General features: G+C 55.9%; 1 protein-coding gene across 2 annotated transcripts; it reads left to right on the top strand.

Moving 5' to 3' along the window:
- The first annotated feature begins 4,971 nt into the window (after window positions 1-4,971).
- Window positions 4,972-14,849, top strand: CYS1 (cystin 1). 2 transcript variants are annotated; one of them, XR_004951911.1, is made up of 4 exons: window positions 4,972-5,385; window positions 11,098-11,150; window positions 13,054-13,684; window positions 14,133-14,849. XR_004951911.1 is itself a non-coding variant. In XM_036224259.1 (3 exons), exons 1-3 carry the CDS (start codon window positions 5,002-5,004, stop codon window positions 13,157-13,159), a joined length of 543 nt encoding a protein of 180 aa, XP_036080152.1. In that variant the 5' UTR covers window positions 4,972-5,001; the 3' UTR covers window positions 13,160-14,849. The 2 variants fall into 2 exon arrangements, 1 of the variants encoding a protein (XP_036080152.1); XM_036224259.1 differs by having other exon boundaries at window positions 13,054-14,849.
- Window positions 14,850-15,238: the final 389 nt, after the last annotated feature.

Below are 15,238 nucleotides of genomic sequence, written 5' to 3'. Positions count from 1 at the left end.
CTTTGTAAATGCCATCAAGGCCATTCACGCAACTGTCCGCCGGTCTGCTATAGGGGCGGCTCATGGGTCGCGGAGGGCATAGCCAGGAGCCAGGAGACCTGGGCTCTGCCGTGAGACCGCCCCAGGTTCCAGCACTGATTAGCTGTGTAACTGTGGGCAAGTGTCTTGGGCTCTCTGAGCCCTGGTGCCCTGTCTGTCAAACGCAGGACCGCAGAAACTACTCATACTGCTGCCGAGGGTTAAACCGTCAGAACCTCACAGAGTGCCCAGGACCCTGCAGCCCTGGACAAACGGTAGCTCTGCAGTCCGAGCGCGGGACCTTGGAGGAGACACGGTTCCTCTTTGGGGGGATCCTTCCAGCGCTGATGCCACTGGAGATCCGGCGTTTGCCGGATGCTCTTCCTGGCCTTGGCTGTCAGTACACGGCATAGGAACATGGTACCTTAGAGAGACCTAGGAACACGAGGTCAGTGGTCCAAGTGACAGAGTGACGTCCGCGCGGCGAACAGGAGATGGGCTGGGGCCGATCGAAGGCTTTCTTTAGTACATCGTTTCATTCCAAATGCAGGACTCTTTAAAAAGAAGAAATGAGTGCAGTTCCCCTCCCCTCCTTGCTGGCGCAGTAAGTTCCCTGAGGGCACCTCCCCGCCCTCGCCTCTGGGCACACCTGGCCCCGGTGTCCCGAGCCTTCCATCGTCAGTACCTTCATCTCTGCTTTCGTAAGGCTCTCCTTCTGCTGGGTGTTTTCTCTGTGACCTTTATTGACCTCTCCCAGCATCTTGAACTCATGTTAATTCTCCTTTCTCTGTATTTTGTACCTATTGTTTACATTTCTCTATTTTAATTGTCTAACACAGCTTTCTTGTTTGTAGAGTGGAATCAGATAGACTGTGTGGTGTTCATGTTTGTTCAAACAGATTGAGTTTCTTTTCTGATAATTTCATCTTGGTGTAGGTTTGCTTTCTGTTTAAGTATTCAACACACATTTGGATAAGTATTCTTGAGTGGATGAAAAATAATATATTCTTAGTGATGATGCTTGCAAAACTGGACATCGAAAAGATTTTCCCTTTTTTTTGTGTGTGTCTGAATAAGAGAATGAACAGGGAAGGCAAATGCTTTTAACATTTTATCTCTGAGAAAAAAAGAAACCGTGGAAGACAGAAAAATAAAGGTGACTTTCAGATCTAGTTTCTGATTTGTACAAAAGAAGGAATTTAAAAATCGGGAGGCCTATTTGTGTACAAGAACCTTTTCAGTTTGGGTTTCATAAATCAACAGCTCACCTGGAGCCCCAGGTGAGAACACTGAGTTAGGCATGAAGGCAGAAATAAGTTACTAAGACTCGGTGGTGGTTAATATTAACTTCCTTTTCTTTCATGCAGAAACCATATCATCTGGAACGAATGGGTGAAGCGTGGAGGGCTTTTGCCTAAACCAGGGATTGGCAAACCTTCCGTAAAGGGCCAGATGGTAAATATTTTAGGCTTTGCAGGACAAACAATCTCTGAAGCAGCGACTGAGCCCTTTGTAGTGATGTAAAATCAGGGGGAGATGCACAAATGGGGTGTGGCTGTGTTCCAATATAACTTCATTTACAAAAACAGATGGAAGCTGATTTGGCTTGCTAGCTGTAGGTTGCTCACCCCTGAACTAAACACTCCCTTTTCAGGTCTAAGTATCCATTCTCTTAAATACACCGTGCACACATAAAAGGAAGCCATGTCGACCAAGTCCTAAGGTGTCATATAGCATTGTGATCATTTGTAATTTTAACACCAATGATTGAATCTTGAGTGAAAAAACCACAGCTCTCAGGGCTGGGAGGCCAGACTCGGGTGTCTGGATGGCAGTTCCAGCTCCGGAAGACTAACCGCCCCCTGTCTGAGCAGAGCCCGCCTCTTGCTGTCACTGATCCCTCCCTCCCCCAGCCACCTACTGTCTTCTAGGTCTCTGGTGCCCAGGAGGGAGTCTGCTGTCTGTGTTGGTTTACTTTAGAGTCAGGAAAACACGAGACTGTTCAGAACCTTGGGCCAGCAGTGTGGCAGAGGAAGCCCAAGACTGTCCCAGCAAGAAAGGTGAACTCTAAGAAAGGTAGGGAAATAAATTTTCTTCTGTCGCGCAGAGATTTTCATGTGACTTACTGAATTAGTCGGGGTCTCCAGAGAAACAGAACCAACACGATACCGTATTGTAGAGTGGGCCAAATCACGATGTATACATGCCAAGTCTAAGGACCTAATCTTATTTCTGAGTAAGTATTGCAGAAGGGTTCTGTAGCTCATTAATTGTCCTTCATGAATGATGCTCTTCCTGACATCTGCCCCCATCCCTCTCAGTGGTGAAACCATGACACCAAACTCGAAAGCTTGGACACTTTGCACAAAGACAATAGTGATTATGTGGGATACTGCTATCCAAACGGATCAGCAATAATTGATAGCACCACGGCTCTCTCGTTACTCATTAAGCATTAAAAATGGAAACACAGCTTGCCTGTGTTTCAAATGCTATTTCTCATCTGAATATAAGTTCTGTCTTTCTGCATTTTCATAATAGCCAGCACACACACATTATATGTCTCCTATGTGACGTCTGGTGTCAGGAATAGTGGGAATTAGAGGTTCTGGGCGGGGAGAGTAGATCTGGAGGGTCGCTCAAGTGGGGCTTTGACGGGGCCGGGTTTGGTAGCCCACGTAGTGCCAGTGGTCCTGTGACCGCTTCATCGCCAGATGCCGGGCTAGTCCTGTTGCTGAGGAAAACGTCACTCAGGATACGTGCCCTGCTCCGAGTATCAACGACTGCGGTTCTCTCCCAGAGTGCACTTTGTTCATTGCAAGGAAGTTCTTATTTTCCAGGAGTCAGGCAGACAGCTCCCGAGCGGGGGCCTCATCTTCCTCCCACCTCGCCAGCCACCACCACAGTTACTGCTTAAAGGAGTCCTTAGCTGGGGAGGCGTGGCTGCCAGGATGCTTCCTTAAGAAGGACTAGACCCCATTTTCAATGTCCCAATATTCCTGGGACTTTGCCAACCCTTTGGGACAAAGAGATCCTTGTTTATTTCTAGAGATGATCTCAGGCGGCCTTAACCATGTGGGAAAGCTTGGGTTGTCTGCGTACTGGCAGCTCCTAATAAACTCAGTCTGGGGTTGTCACACGTCTGATGGAAGCCAGGAGTCCACATGTGCTGGTTTTAAGTGTGCGCTCAGGGTGGGAAGCACACAGGCTTGGCGGTCCTCTCGCCAAAGTGAGCAGGCTAGACAGGTCTGGGGAAACAAGCTTGGAGTCAAGAGTGACGGAAAAATCCATCGCCCCGGGAAGGGAACACCGTGAAACTGAGTCACATGACAAGAGGCTCCACTTAGGCAGCAGTAGAGCATGTTTTCCTTTAAATGATTAAACTTAGTTGAACTTAGTTCAAGAAAAATTCTTCCTTCTGTACGCTTTTTTTCCAGGCTTAAAGAGTTTCAGGATGAGGTTTGTTTTCTTAAAGAGAAGACTTATAGCAATAGCTTCCAAACTAGACACATCCATGGGCTTAGAACGCCCAGATGGCACCAAATGATGCGTCTGGCCCAGGTCCGGAATCTGCATGGTTACGACGGCACATCAAATAAAGGAGAAAAAAAGGCCAGGGAGTTATAAATCCTTCTGTGGCCTCTTGTAATAAAACAAATGGCTATGGACTCGAATCCCACGTTTATTCCCTTTTCTTGGGCATAAAGTTTTTAATGCCTCCTCCCGAAGTGATAAAATAGTAAAATTTCGAGTGCGTGGTTGGGAAATTTTAGCCAAAACTTCATTTGAACAATTATTCTGCAGTCCGGTGTGGATTCTGGTTAACGTCAGGACACCGAGTTAAACCCAGGATATCCGAGTTGTCCAACGTTGGAAAGGCCGGGTTCCAAAATAAGGGGGGAGGGAAAGGGAGCAACCAGGTCAAAGTAAAACGCAAGCACGACCAACGACAGCGTCACTGGGGTTGAACCCGACGGCTTCGGGGCATTTTCTGCTCTTATTGTGGGGTTAGTTCACTTAAATATAATAAGCATTTCTCTTTCTTTTCTACTATCTAGAATGAATTATGATCAGTACCTACTGGTATTTCCTTTGCTCTTTTTTTCCTGGGAGGAGGGAATACTTTCTCTGTCTCCTACTTCTTAACTTTTCCTTTCCCAGCCGTGATTACTTTTTGATGAGGCTCAGCGTTCAGGCGCCCGGTCTGTGATGGGACAGGAGCCCGATGGGAAACCGAGGGCCCCCCCTGCCCGCTGCGGCGCTCCCGCCGCCCGGGTGCGGCCCTCCTTCCCTCGTTCTGTCCCGCCTGGGCTCTCAGGTCTGTCGGTGCTCGGACGGAGGGGCTGACATCTGAGAATGGGGGGTGGGGGGCACCGAGGTGCGAGGCCCTGCACGTTCCTTATCTCACTCGACCCTCGGCGGTCCTTTCACTGCCCCGGTTTAAGGTGTGAGGCGCAGGCGACTCCCGCAGGCCGGTCGCTGAGCGCGGGCCTCGGGCCGCTTACCGCCCCCGCGCAGGGCCCCGGCGCAGGCCCGTCCGCGCCTCGCCGTTTTCACTTCTCCCCGGCGGCGGGGCCCCGGCCGCGAGGGGTCGCACCCGAGGTGGCGGGGAACAAGGCGATGGAGGGGGTGGCCACGACCGAGTGCTCCGCGCCCCCATGCAGTTCTCCTGCCCCGGGCTGTCGCTGCCCGCACCAGCTTCCCGGGCCCGGTCCGCCCCCCGCCCCGGCCGCGCCCCCGGAGCCCCCCGACCCCCGCCCCGGCCGCGCCCCCGGAGACCCCGCCCCCCGCCCCGGCCGCGCCCCCGGAGCCCCGCAGCCCCGACCGCGCCCCGGCACTAGCGCCTCCGCCGCCCCCGCCAGGCCTGGGCCCGCCCCGGCCGCGCCCCCCGCCCCCCGCCCCGTGCCAGCTGCGCGCTGCTCCAACCCGGCCCCGTTCCTCCTCTTGCGGCGACCCGGCCTGCTGCGCGGCCGCGGGCGCGCGATGGGCAGCGGCAGCAGCCGGAGCGGCCGGGCCCTGAGGCGGCTGCGCGGCGCGGAGAGCCGGCCGGCAGGGCCCGGCGGGGCGGCCGCCGAGGGCGGGACGGGGCCGCCGGCCGCGGCGACCGCGGCCACCCGGGAGGAGGCCCCGGCGGCGGCGTCGGAGGCGGCCGGCCGCGACCCCGACCCCGACCCCGGCCCCGGCCGCGACCCCGACCCTGACCCCGGCCCCGGCCCCGGCCCCGGCCCCGCGGCGCCCCCCGACGGCCGGGACGAAACCCTGCGCCTGCTGGACCAGCTGCTGGCCGAGTCTGCGGCCTGGGGTCCCGGGGAGCCGGCCCCGCGGGGCCCCGCGCCGCCCCGCCCCGCCGCGGGCGCGCGCAGCCCGGTGAGTGTCGCCGCGCCCGCGTCTCCCCGGAGCCCGCTGCTCGCCGGCCGCGCCCGTGCGGGGTCCCCGGGGCGCCTCCCGGCCCCGCCGGGCGTCCTCGGCCTGCGCGGTGCTCTGTCCCCCGCCGCCCGCGGGTCTCCCGCCGCCTCGCCGTGTCCGACTCCCTCCTTCCCCTCTGAGTTTCTCCCTCTCCGCCCCCTCTGGGTGCTGGTTTAACTGCCTCCGGCTCGGGGTGACAGCTTAACGAGCAGGGGACAGACCCCTCTGCGCAGAAGTGCGGCTCCCGGGCTGGCCTGTGGCCGGGGCTCGCCCTTCCCTGCTCTCGGATCTGCGTCCCCGCCGCGCGGGGCAGCTGGCCCGGCCGCGTCCAGCCTGCGTGGGCGCTGCCCAGGGGAGCCGCTGCCTCCCGACCGCCTCCCCCTTGGCCGCCGCTGCGGACACGGGTGGAGGAGGCGCTGGGTTGTGGGGCCGGTGGCCAAACAGTGGCTCACAGATGCTCTGCGTGTCGTGTCAGGCCCCGCGCAGTTCGCGTACCGCTGCCCGTTTTAAAGATGCCCCGGAACCGCTTTTTGGCTTCCCGCGCCTCCCTTCCAGAACGCTTGTACCAGCCCTGCTGTTGTAGAAAAACAATAAAAACGAGCCCTCTGGCTTGGCAACAGCCGTCACTCCAGCAGAGCTGAACGAACACGATCGTTAATGGCAGCTCCCGGGCTTGACCAGGAAGCCCCAGGCAGCACCCTATCCTTGGAGCCTACTCCCCCCGCCCCCCCCCCCCAAAAAAAATCCCGCCTTCAGACTCTGCTTAACTGCTGGGACCTGAGGGACGTGTCTTTCTGGGCAGCCACCAAGCACTAGAACCCTGGGTAGGCCTCGCGGGGAGATGGATATTGGGGGAGGCCAGGCCCACGTGGACAGTGCAGAAAGCCTCCCCCCTCCCGCCCCCCCCCCACACACCTCCGAAAGTGAGCTGCGGTAAGCAGGACCGAATTATATAACAGGATTCCTTTAAGGCTACATCAGCACTTAGTTGTTATATAACAGTAAAAAAGGATAAAAACAGTTAAGAAATTTGGGGAAATTCTGAGATAGCATGGAAGCAATCTTCTAGTGTTCAAGTTTTGAGTGCCTTGGAAACCTGAAAAGTGAAAGTGAGAAGAAAAAGGAATGATTCCCCCCTACCACCCACACACACACACAATTCACTGAGTGTCACAGACTCTCGGGGTGCAGGGGGTCACCTTGCCCTTTCGGTCATTTCTCAGGTATTGTTTGAGCACCTGCTGTGTGCCAGGCATCCCTGTGGGTGCTGGGGATGCGCCAGATGGCACGCAGTCCGCAGCCTGGTGCGGGCGAGGGGCCGTGCGGGGCCGGGGGCCGGGGGCTGTTGATCAGCAGACAGAAAGTAGAATACAGTGTGGTTCGAGGTCTGTGTAGAGTCACAGGAGGAGCAACCGAGCCCTGGAAAAGCTGGGGCCGCTTTCCAGAAGGACAGCGCTCGACCTGATGCTCGAAGGGTCTGTGGCATGATCCAGGCGGAGAAGCGGAGAAAAGCGTTGGGGCAGAGAGAACCTCACTTGCCAAGGGGTGGTGGCGGGGCCCCAGGGGTCACCGCAGATGTTGGCCGCTGTCCGTGGCCGGGAGGCAGCCGGCTGTCGGGTGGAAGCAGTCCCGCAGTGCCTTGCTGGACGCCAGGCCTCAGCGATGGCCACCGAGTGTGGGAAGGCCGAGATGAAGTAGACAGAGGGACGTCACTGCACTGCCCCGAGAGATGCCGATGGACCCTTGGCACAGGGGCCTGATTTTCTACGTATCGGGCCGAGCCCTGAGCGGACTCTGCTTTGGGTCAGCAGCAGTTCGGCCAGAACAGAGGCTCCTCCACACCTGATAGTTGGAGCCCGTTACCCGTGAGGGCAGCCCCGGCCCAAACCACCAGTTCAGCCTCCCGCTGGACTGCCTCCTACAGCCGACGTCCAGGACCCTTTTACTTTCTTGACAGTTTGGGAATCACGGATTTCTAGAGCTGAAGGGACCTTAGTGACCACCCACGGCTACCTTCTCATTTACACCAGAGGCCTTTGGGCCCAGTGCGGTGACCGACCGCCCAAGGCCCCAGTCAGAATCCCGACCCTCTCCAGGCCTTCCGCCTCCTGTGCAAGGATCTGGCCAGCATCCCCTCGCACCCCCTGCTGGGTCAGGGAGGCCGCCCAGGGTGTCCCTGACTCTAGTTAAGTTCCCAGTAAATGTCTCTTGACTGAAAGTTTGGAGGAATTGCGTGAAAACGTCCGTGAATGCGCTTTATAAGGTGATAAAACGCGATATAAACATGTCGTTTTCCTCCAGTCCTACCCCCTTTACCTTCTCCACGTCTCCCTGAATTTCCTCCTCTTCGGAAGCACGGTCCTGTAGGCCGAGCCTCGTGGAGGGAGGTGGGGGCCTTAGCACTGGTGGTCTCAGGGTCAACGCGTCCTTTTTAAGAAGTCCTTTGTCATTTTAGCAGTGCAAAACAGCCCTCAGCAGCAGAGTCCACCTGCGCCCGCAGCTCTTGCTGCCTGGCAGGCCAATGAGTGCGGGCAACAGCGTCCTCTGGTGGTGAGAGGACGGAACCTGCTTGGCAAAACGCTGAAGACTGCTGAGGCTGGGGGCCTGGGGCCGAGGGCCGCCGAGGGCCAGGACACTGTTCTCACTGCTGTATGTGCTAAAACTTTCATACTGAAACCCAACCAACCAAACGAACCCAGGCTTCAAAGAAGGAAAGTTCTTAGATAAAGAGGAAGGGGGAAGTCTGCCATGCAGTGGAGTGTCCCTTGGAGCTGTGGTTGCCAGGCAGGCGGGCGGGGAGGGGGCTTTGACCTGTGCACATACCTGTGAACCCATCGCATCGTCACCGTGTGATGGGTTCACAGGTATATGCACAGGTCAAACCCTGACGAACCGTATCCTTTAAACATCCGCTGCTTGTTCTGTGTGGATTATATATACATGTATCATGGGCATGTGCGCATATATATACATATAAAGCTGTTAAGAATTAAGAGTTGAGGAGAGAACTCTTTAAACAAGCAGCAGCATATGATACACTTTGATAAGTAGATATGCAGTGCATTTTCTAAAAATTAGCTGTGGATCCTTCACTTTTCTCAAAAACAAAAACAAACAACAACAACCCTACCTGTACGAGTCAGAGGAGACTCTAAGGGACCAGCTCGTTCACTTCCCCCTCGTATGTCCTCCGCTTCTCGTCCGGCTGCGGTGTGCTTTCTCAGGGCCTCCCCGGGGTCTCCGGCGATGACACGTCCTCGCCCCGCCCAGGCACGCTCACACCTCCGTGAGCCCAGCCGCGTTCTCACGGCCCCAGCCCAGGCGCCGCGCTCCCCGGGGTGCAGATGTCTGACCGCAAGGCGGCAGGCGGCCAGCTGGCTGGTGGCGGGAACTCGCGTCTGCGCTAGGCCCGGAGCCGCCGCCAGGGGCTGCTGCTGCGTTTTTGCTTTTCCTCCAGGCTCCCCTGGCCGCTTCGGCAAGCCAAGCCGTGTTTTGTGTTTCCTCTCCTCTCTCCATTCTTCGTTGCCCGGTCCCCATTCCCTGTCGCCATTCCCTTCCTACTGTGAATTCCTTGCTGACTCGGGAGTCATTTTTTCATCTTTATATTCTTCAAAGCCATGATGAGTATTCAAAAAATGTTCAGCGAATATTGACTCCCATGATAAGATCAGCAGCCACCAGCAGCCCCGGTTGGCTCCTTGGGCACCCCTGGAACAGGGCTGTGCCCCTTTGCTGAGCAGCCGCCTCAAACTTGGAGATAGTGCCAGGCAAGCAAGAACAACCTTTTCTGGCCAGCGCATTGAAATAAACTTGGCTTTGGGTCCGATGGTGTCCAACAGTAAAGGGAACAGAATTTAAGGCCCAGTGAAAGTAAGGAGTCCAAGGGTAGAGCCTTCCCTCATAAAGCTGGGACCCTCAGCTGAATTTAAGACTGAATGATATCCCACTGTATGTATTTCAGGAAACTGAAAGTTAAAGTGTTATAACATGGAAGAGAGCAGGGTAACAGAGCGCTGAGAAGTTACACCCACAATCTAGCCACCTCTTAGGTCCGCAGCCCAAATCCACATTACCTGGGTGGTCCAAAACACCTGACTGCATAGATTTAATTTCAAGTAGTTCCAGACGGGGAATGCCTCCTCGGGTGCCTGGCAAAAGCAAATACATGTCCCCTCTGGAGGAAGTCATCTTCTCTTAGGCCTCAGAGAATACCCACAAAGACATTTCAAGGATAAGAAAGCGGCAAACAATAAAACATAACTAACTGGATACCCAGGGAACTAAGCGAAAGGTAGAAGAAACAATAGACCACAAAAACAGGCCAATGAAGACTGTAGTTATTTGGATTACCAGACACAGATTATAATCAACTATGTTTATTATGTTTAAGGAAAATACTTGTAAAAAACAAGGGCCTATAGGAAGTGACCTAGCAATTTGAAACAGAACCAAATGGAACTTGGAGAAATGGAAAATACAATAAATACGATTAAAGATCTTGATGGTTTGGGTTAATAGGAGATTAGACAAAGGTGAAGAGAAGATCAGTACACTGGAAGATAGGGCTGAAGAAATGACCCAGAACACGGCGCAGAGAGACAAGAATCTGGCACGGGACAGTGCGAGGAAAAGGCCACAGCAAACCCGACGTTGCTGTGAAACGACGAAAACCTTCCCTTTCAATAAAAGAGCAAGACAGAGGTGCGTGCCGTCGTCTTTTCCTCCCACTGTAGCGGTGGAGGTCTAAGCCGGTACAGAAGGGACAGGGGACATGCGTGCGGACCGGAAAGAGAAAAATCAAACGGTCGTTATTCCCAGCGAACGTGAATGGGGACACAGGAAATCCAAAAAGAATCTGTAAATAAACCACACACACACACACACACACACACACACACACACACACGTCTCGGTTCTATACCTGCAGCAACAAGCAGGTAAAAAAAATTTATTTAAAAGATAACATTGATAATAGCATTACAAATATGAAGTATCTAGGGGTTGGTCTAAAAGGAGATATCCATGGCCTCTACGGGGAAAATGATAAGATTTCTTAAAAGACATTAAAGGAGCCCTGAATGAATAGAGAAATATTCCCTGTTTATAAATCTGAGGACTCGTTACTATAAAGATATCAGTTCTCCCTCAAACGATCTGTATATTAATACAACTCCAATAGAATCTCCAAGGGGGAGAAGCTGAGTCCAATACACATACGGGGCAGTGCAAAGAACCAAGAATAGTCAGGACTCTTTTGAAGAAAAAGGAAAAAGGTGGGAGGAATTGCTTCCGCAGGCGTCGAGGCTTACGCCAAAGCCGTGGTGCGCTACGTGCGTGCACCCCTGACCGAGGACCGAGAAGACTGCAGGGCCTCCGGGAAGGTGTTCCGGTGGAGGAGGGGAGGTGGGCGATCGAGGTGCTGGCCAGGGAGCTGTCTGGAAGGCAGGGAGCCCGTGTGAGCTTTGTAAAGTCCCTCCCCTCTCACGGCCTCGATTTGCCACCTGTAAAATGAGCAGGTGGAACTAGACAGCCCAACGGAGCCTTCTCAGCTCTGGCTTCCTTGGTCCTGGACAGGACGTGGTCCCATCGTCCGTTGGCAGGAAGCCCGAGCATGAGGAGGCTGCACCACTGACAGACAGCTTTTTGATGCCTCTTCCTTTTGTCCTTCTCAAGGTGTCCCCAAAACAGAGTGCTGAGGACCATCCAGGGAACAGCAGCATCTCCGAGTGAGTACAAGGAGCTCATCTCTGCCAGAAGCCACCGGCTCTTCTGCTGGTTACAGCTGCTCCCACAGCCCTCGCGGCTCCATTTTCTCCGGGCCCCAGCTTATTTCCCAGATGCAGCTCCCTAAAAGAGAGGCAAAGCCCCACCCATCAGGGGACGGCCCAGTCCTGGGAAAGTGCAGGTCTCTAACAGCTTGACCTTCCTACAGGTCCTACAGGACATTCCCGCTCACCCACACCCACTCAGTCACTCAGAAGGAGACACAGCCCTTGGCCTTCAGGAGAGTACAGCCTAGAGGGGGGGCAGCTGCTCCCGATCCCATTCCAGCATTATCAAGAAAACACATTTAAAGACCGTGGAGAGTACCCACTGAGGACCCCAGGCCCAGAGAGCAGCCCTGGACTGTAGGCTTTCGGGGCACTAGGAGCAGCCAGCATGAGGGGCACACTGGGGTGATAGGCTGGGATGACCTTGGGCCCTGGCCCATTCTCACGTTGGCTTTCTTGTCTCTAATGGGGTGGCAGTGGTCACCCCTCATCACTGGGATGCTAGTGACTGATGCTCAAAACCATGGATGCGGAAAGTCGTGAAAATTCTGGCTTAGAACAGCTATTTTGATTACCAATTCTAAACGGTTCTGGAGCAGGAACCTTGCTGGTTTCCGTATCGAACAAACCTTTGCAGAGGTCACTCCCCGAAGAGTGAGGTCTCTTCAGAAGCGCAGGCCAAGGGAGGTCAGAGGGGGGACAAGCAGGCCGAGGGAGCGGGTGTTGAAATGGTTCGCAGCACCAGTAGGAGGACCCAGGAGAGGAGGCTGGTTCCGGGGGGCAGACCGGGGGAGTAGGGCGTCCTGGCCTGAGCGGCATCCTTTACTCAGGACACTGTGCTCAGGCGGGTGGCGCTTAGCACAGGGTCGGCGGAAGGGAATGGAAAGAGGGATGTTTTGACATGTAAAGTGGGAGGAGAGTCTGCTTCCGGGTCGCCGTGGGCACGCCATTTCTCCCTCAGGCCTGCGGCTTTCACATCAGCAAGCGGGGCTGGCCTGGGTGACTCCAGAGAGGCCTTTCTCCTGCCTGGAGGTGCCCAGGCCCAGAAGCGACGCCCCAGGGTGCCTGCAGGACACCTGGCCTGGCAGAGGCGCGTCGCCCCGGAGGGTGTTTGAGGCACCTCGTTCTCATTCTGCATGTCTTCTCCCTGGCCACCGTCAGTGAGCCTAGGAGGGGACAGGAGGGAACAGGACATGGCGCTGGCTGGGCCCGTCCTCCACACCAGGTGCTTTGCTGGGAACTTATAATAAGGCTAACCATGCAGGGAGCCGTTTGTGCCCCACGCTCCTCGGTGCCAAGCTCTGTGCTGGACGCGTGATGCTCAGCGCCTCGTCTCACCCTCAGAGTCCCAGATCTGTCCTCCGGCAGCAGCTCTGGGGAGACGGCACCCCCCCCCCCGCCCCCCTCCCTCCCCGGACGTGCAGGCGCGGGGAGTGAGTCAGCGAATGAACGAGGCGCCACAGCTCACTTTGCTGAGGGCGAGATCGGTGTCGCGTGGGGTCCATGCATTACCTTCTTCATGCCTCAGAACAGAGCTATGAACACAACTCCACTTAAAGAACAAAACTGTCACCAAGTTAGTGAGTGGCAGAGCTGGGACTTGCACCGGGTCCTCCCACCCCTGGGGCCCTCGCCCGTAGGCGCTGCGGGTGCTGGTTTCCTCCTAGGGTTAGGCCTTGGTGCAGCAGGCTGGGGAGGAGCCAGAGGACAGGCAGGTGTCCCCAGGGCAGCGGCTTCGGTTTTGGTTTTAGGATGGGTCAGAATTCCGCACAGGGGCCATGCGATTGTCCAGCAGAGATAACCACTCTGAAGGCGACATCTTGCCTCCTGACCTGCAGTCTGTGTTTCTGGCCCGCAGAGCCCCAGGCAGCAGCCACAAGAGGCCCGAGAGGCAGTCGGCCATCTCCTATGACTACGCGGAGGAGGAGCTGATGGCCAGCATCGAGCAGGAGTACTGCCGCTGAGGGACTCCTCCGGGGCCTGGGCCCGCCCGCCCGGGCCTCGGGGAACCTGGGCCAGGGGTGCGCGGCCCCCTGCCCTGCCGAGCGCTCCAGGCGGAGTGGAGCCGCTGCCAAGGTGCAACTACTCTGCATCTTTCAGACCCGCCTTTTCAAATCCAGCCAGCCAGTCTGAACTGGCGGCTGCCGGTCATCGTGCCTGCTGGCAAGAGGTGGTCCGCCGTGCAGATCCAGGCCGGAAGGAGGCACCTGCCCCTCCTCTCCGTCTCTGGGAAGGTTCTGTCTAGAGGTTCTGCTGGAGCTTGAAACACTCCCCGTTCTGACAGCCCGCTGTGCCCCTGGGCTGACACAGGGCCCAGGGCACTTCAGGAAGGTTCCACTGTGAGGGTGCACCCAGGCGGTGCGCCCCGCGGAGCTGGAGGGAGCCACCCTCAGTTCTGCGGGTGAATCTGCGGGCGATGCTGAGAGGCAGGCTCCGGCTCTGTGGGTCCGCGGTGGGCCCGCGCATCTGCATTTCCAACCAGCTCCCAGGTGAGACCCCAGCTGCCGGATCCCAGCCACACATGGAGCAGCAGGCACTGAGCGTGAACTTCAGGCCTCGGTGCGGGTGGCTGCTCAGAGCCTCAGCCCGCCCTCACCCCCGCCCAAGATGTGGTGGGGTGGGGCAGCACCTGCTGGCACCCCACTTTGATCCTTGTTCTTGCTCTAGCTCGCAGTCCCTTTCCCTTTCTGGGCCTCAGTTTCCCCCTCTAGAAAGTTGGTCCTGGGGGCTCTTGGGTGGCACTGTCCCAATCCAAAACCTGGATTAGCGTTCCGGGCTTCCGTGCCCTCCCTCGTTCCCACGCCCTGGGGCACAGAACGGCCTCCCCTGCGGAGGGTGTGTGCCAGTCCCACCCAGAAAGTCTTCGAGGTCACCTGCTCTCACCTGGCGAATGCCTGACTAGAGCTTTTTACTCTCTTCCCACCCTGTGGAAGGTAGAAAACCATAGCAGTGAGGCCGTTGGAGCCTTAGAATGTTCCAGGCTGACAGCTGAGAAAGCCGACTGGCCGAGGAGCCCCACAGGGCCGGAACCGAAGTTTGACTGGAAGGGGACTTCTGCCGTGGGCCGGTGTGGCTGCTCTTGGGACGCCCGGGGAGGCCAGGAGGCGGGCCGCCCCCTCCCGGTCCTCGCTTGTCTCAAGTCGACGACTATGCAGTGGTCTCCCTGGCGTCACCTGTAAAATGCAAGAGCATCTCGGAAATCGAGAAACAGCCACTTGGCACTGTCCCCAGACCCACAGGCCAGCTGCCATCGTGGACCAACGGGTGTTTCCGTGAAACTTTATTTGACAAGAGTGCCTTTGATCAGATGTTCCGCAGCCGGGAGATTTTTTCAGCGAAGTCAGAGGACAGTGCGGAGGGTTGGCTCAGCGCCTCTGCAAGGCCGGAGCGGTTTCTTTGGATAGAACCATTAAAGCCGTTACCATTTTAGTAAATCAAATGCTCCTTTTAAAGGAAGTTAAAATTTTATTTCTCACAGCCAGATGCATCAGGTCTTGAATTTCATGATAGAAAATGTTTGCCATTTTACGTCATCATTTTGTTAAAACGGAACACATTCAGCTGGTTTCCTAGAGAAAGATGACACCTCTACTCTTTCCAGTGGAAATCTCTTACAACTTTTAATGAGGTAAAAGGGCAAAAAAAAAAAAAAAATCCCTCGTGTAGTTATAGTCTTTGTCAATGTCCAGGCGAATGCACTTCATCAAAGCTGAGAAGTCACAGCAGTTATCCTCAGGCTTTTTTGTTATCTGAATTCAGAGAAAGCGTCTTCTGCACAGCGGCTAGCCAGATAAAGCCATGTGTGCCCGCTGGGAAGCGCCGCCCACTGTCACCATGGGATGGGGACAGACTGAGTGTGCGCCAGGAGGGAGGGTGCTGGCAAGAGGTACAAAGACGGACATTCTGGGGTCTGTCTTTGTGACAGAGGCATTTTTATCTAAGTCACAAGGCTGGAAAGACCACCAAAGTTGTGAAGCAGAGTAGAAAAAGGGTCAGGGAGAAGGGAGGGACCGGCGAAGGGTCAGGCAGCGAGGCCGCAGGCA

Source organism: Rousettus aegyptiacus, unplaced genomic scaffold (genome assembly GCF_014176215.1).
Source record: "Rousettus aegyptiacus isolate mRouAeg1 unplaced genomic scaffold, mRouAeg1.p scaffold_m13_p_7, whole genome shotgun sequence".
In the NCBI taxonomy this organism is placed as follows: Eukaryota; Metazoa; Chordata; class Mammalia; order Chiroptera; family Pteropodidae; genus Rousettus; species Rousettus aegyptiacus.
The sequence above is the reverse complement of the archived record's forward strand: the minus strand, read 5'-3'. Positions and strand labels throughout refer to the sequence as shown.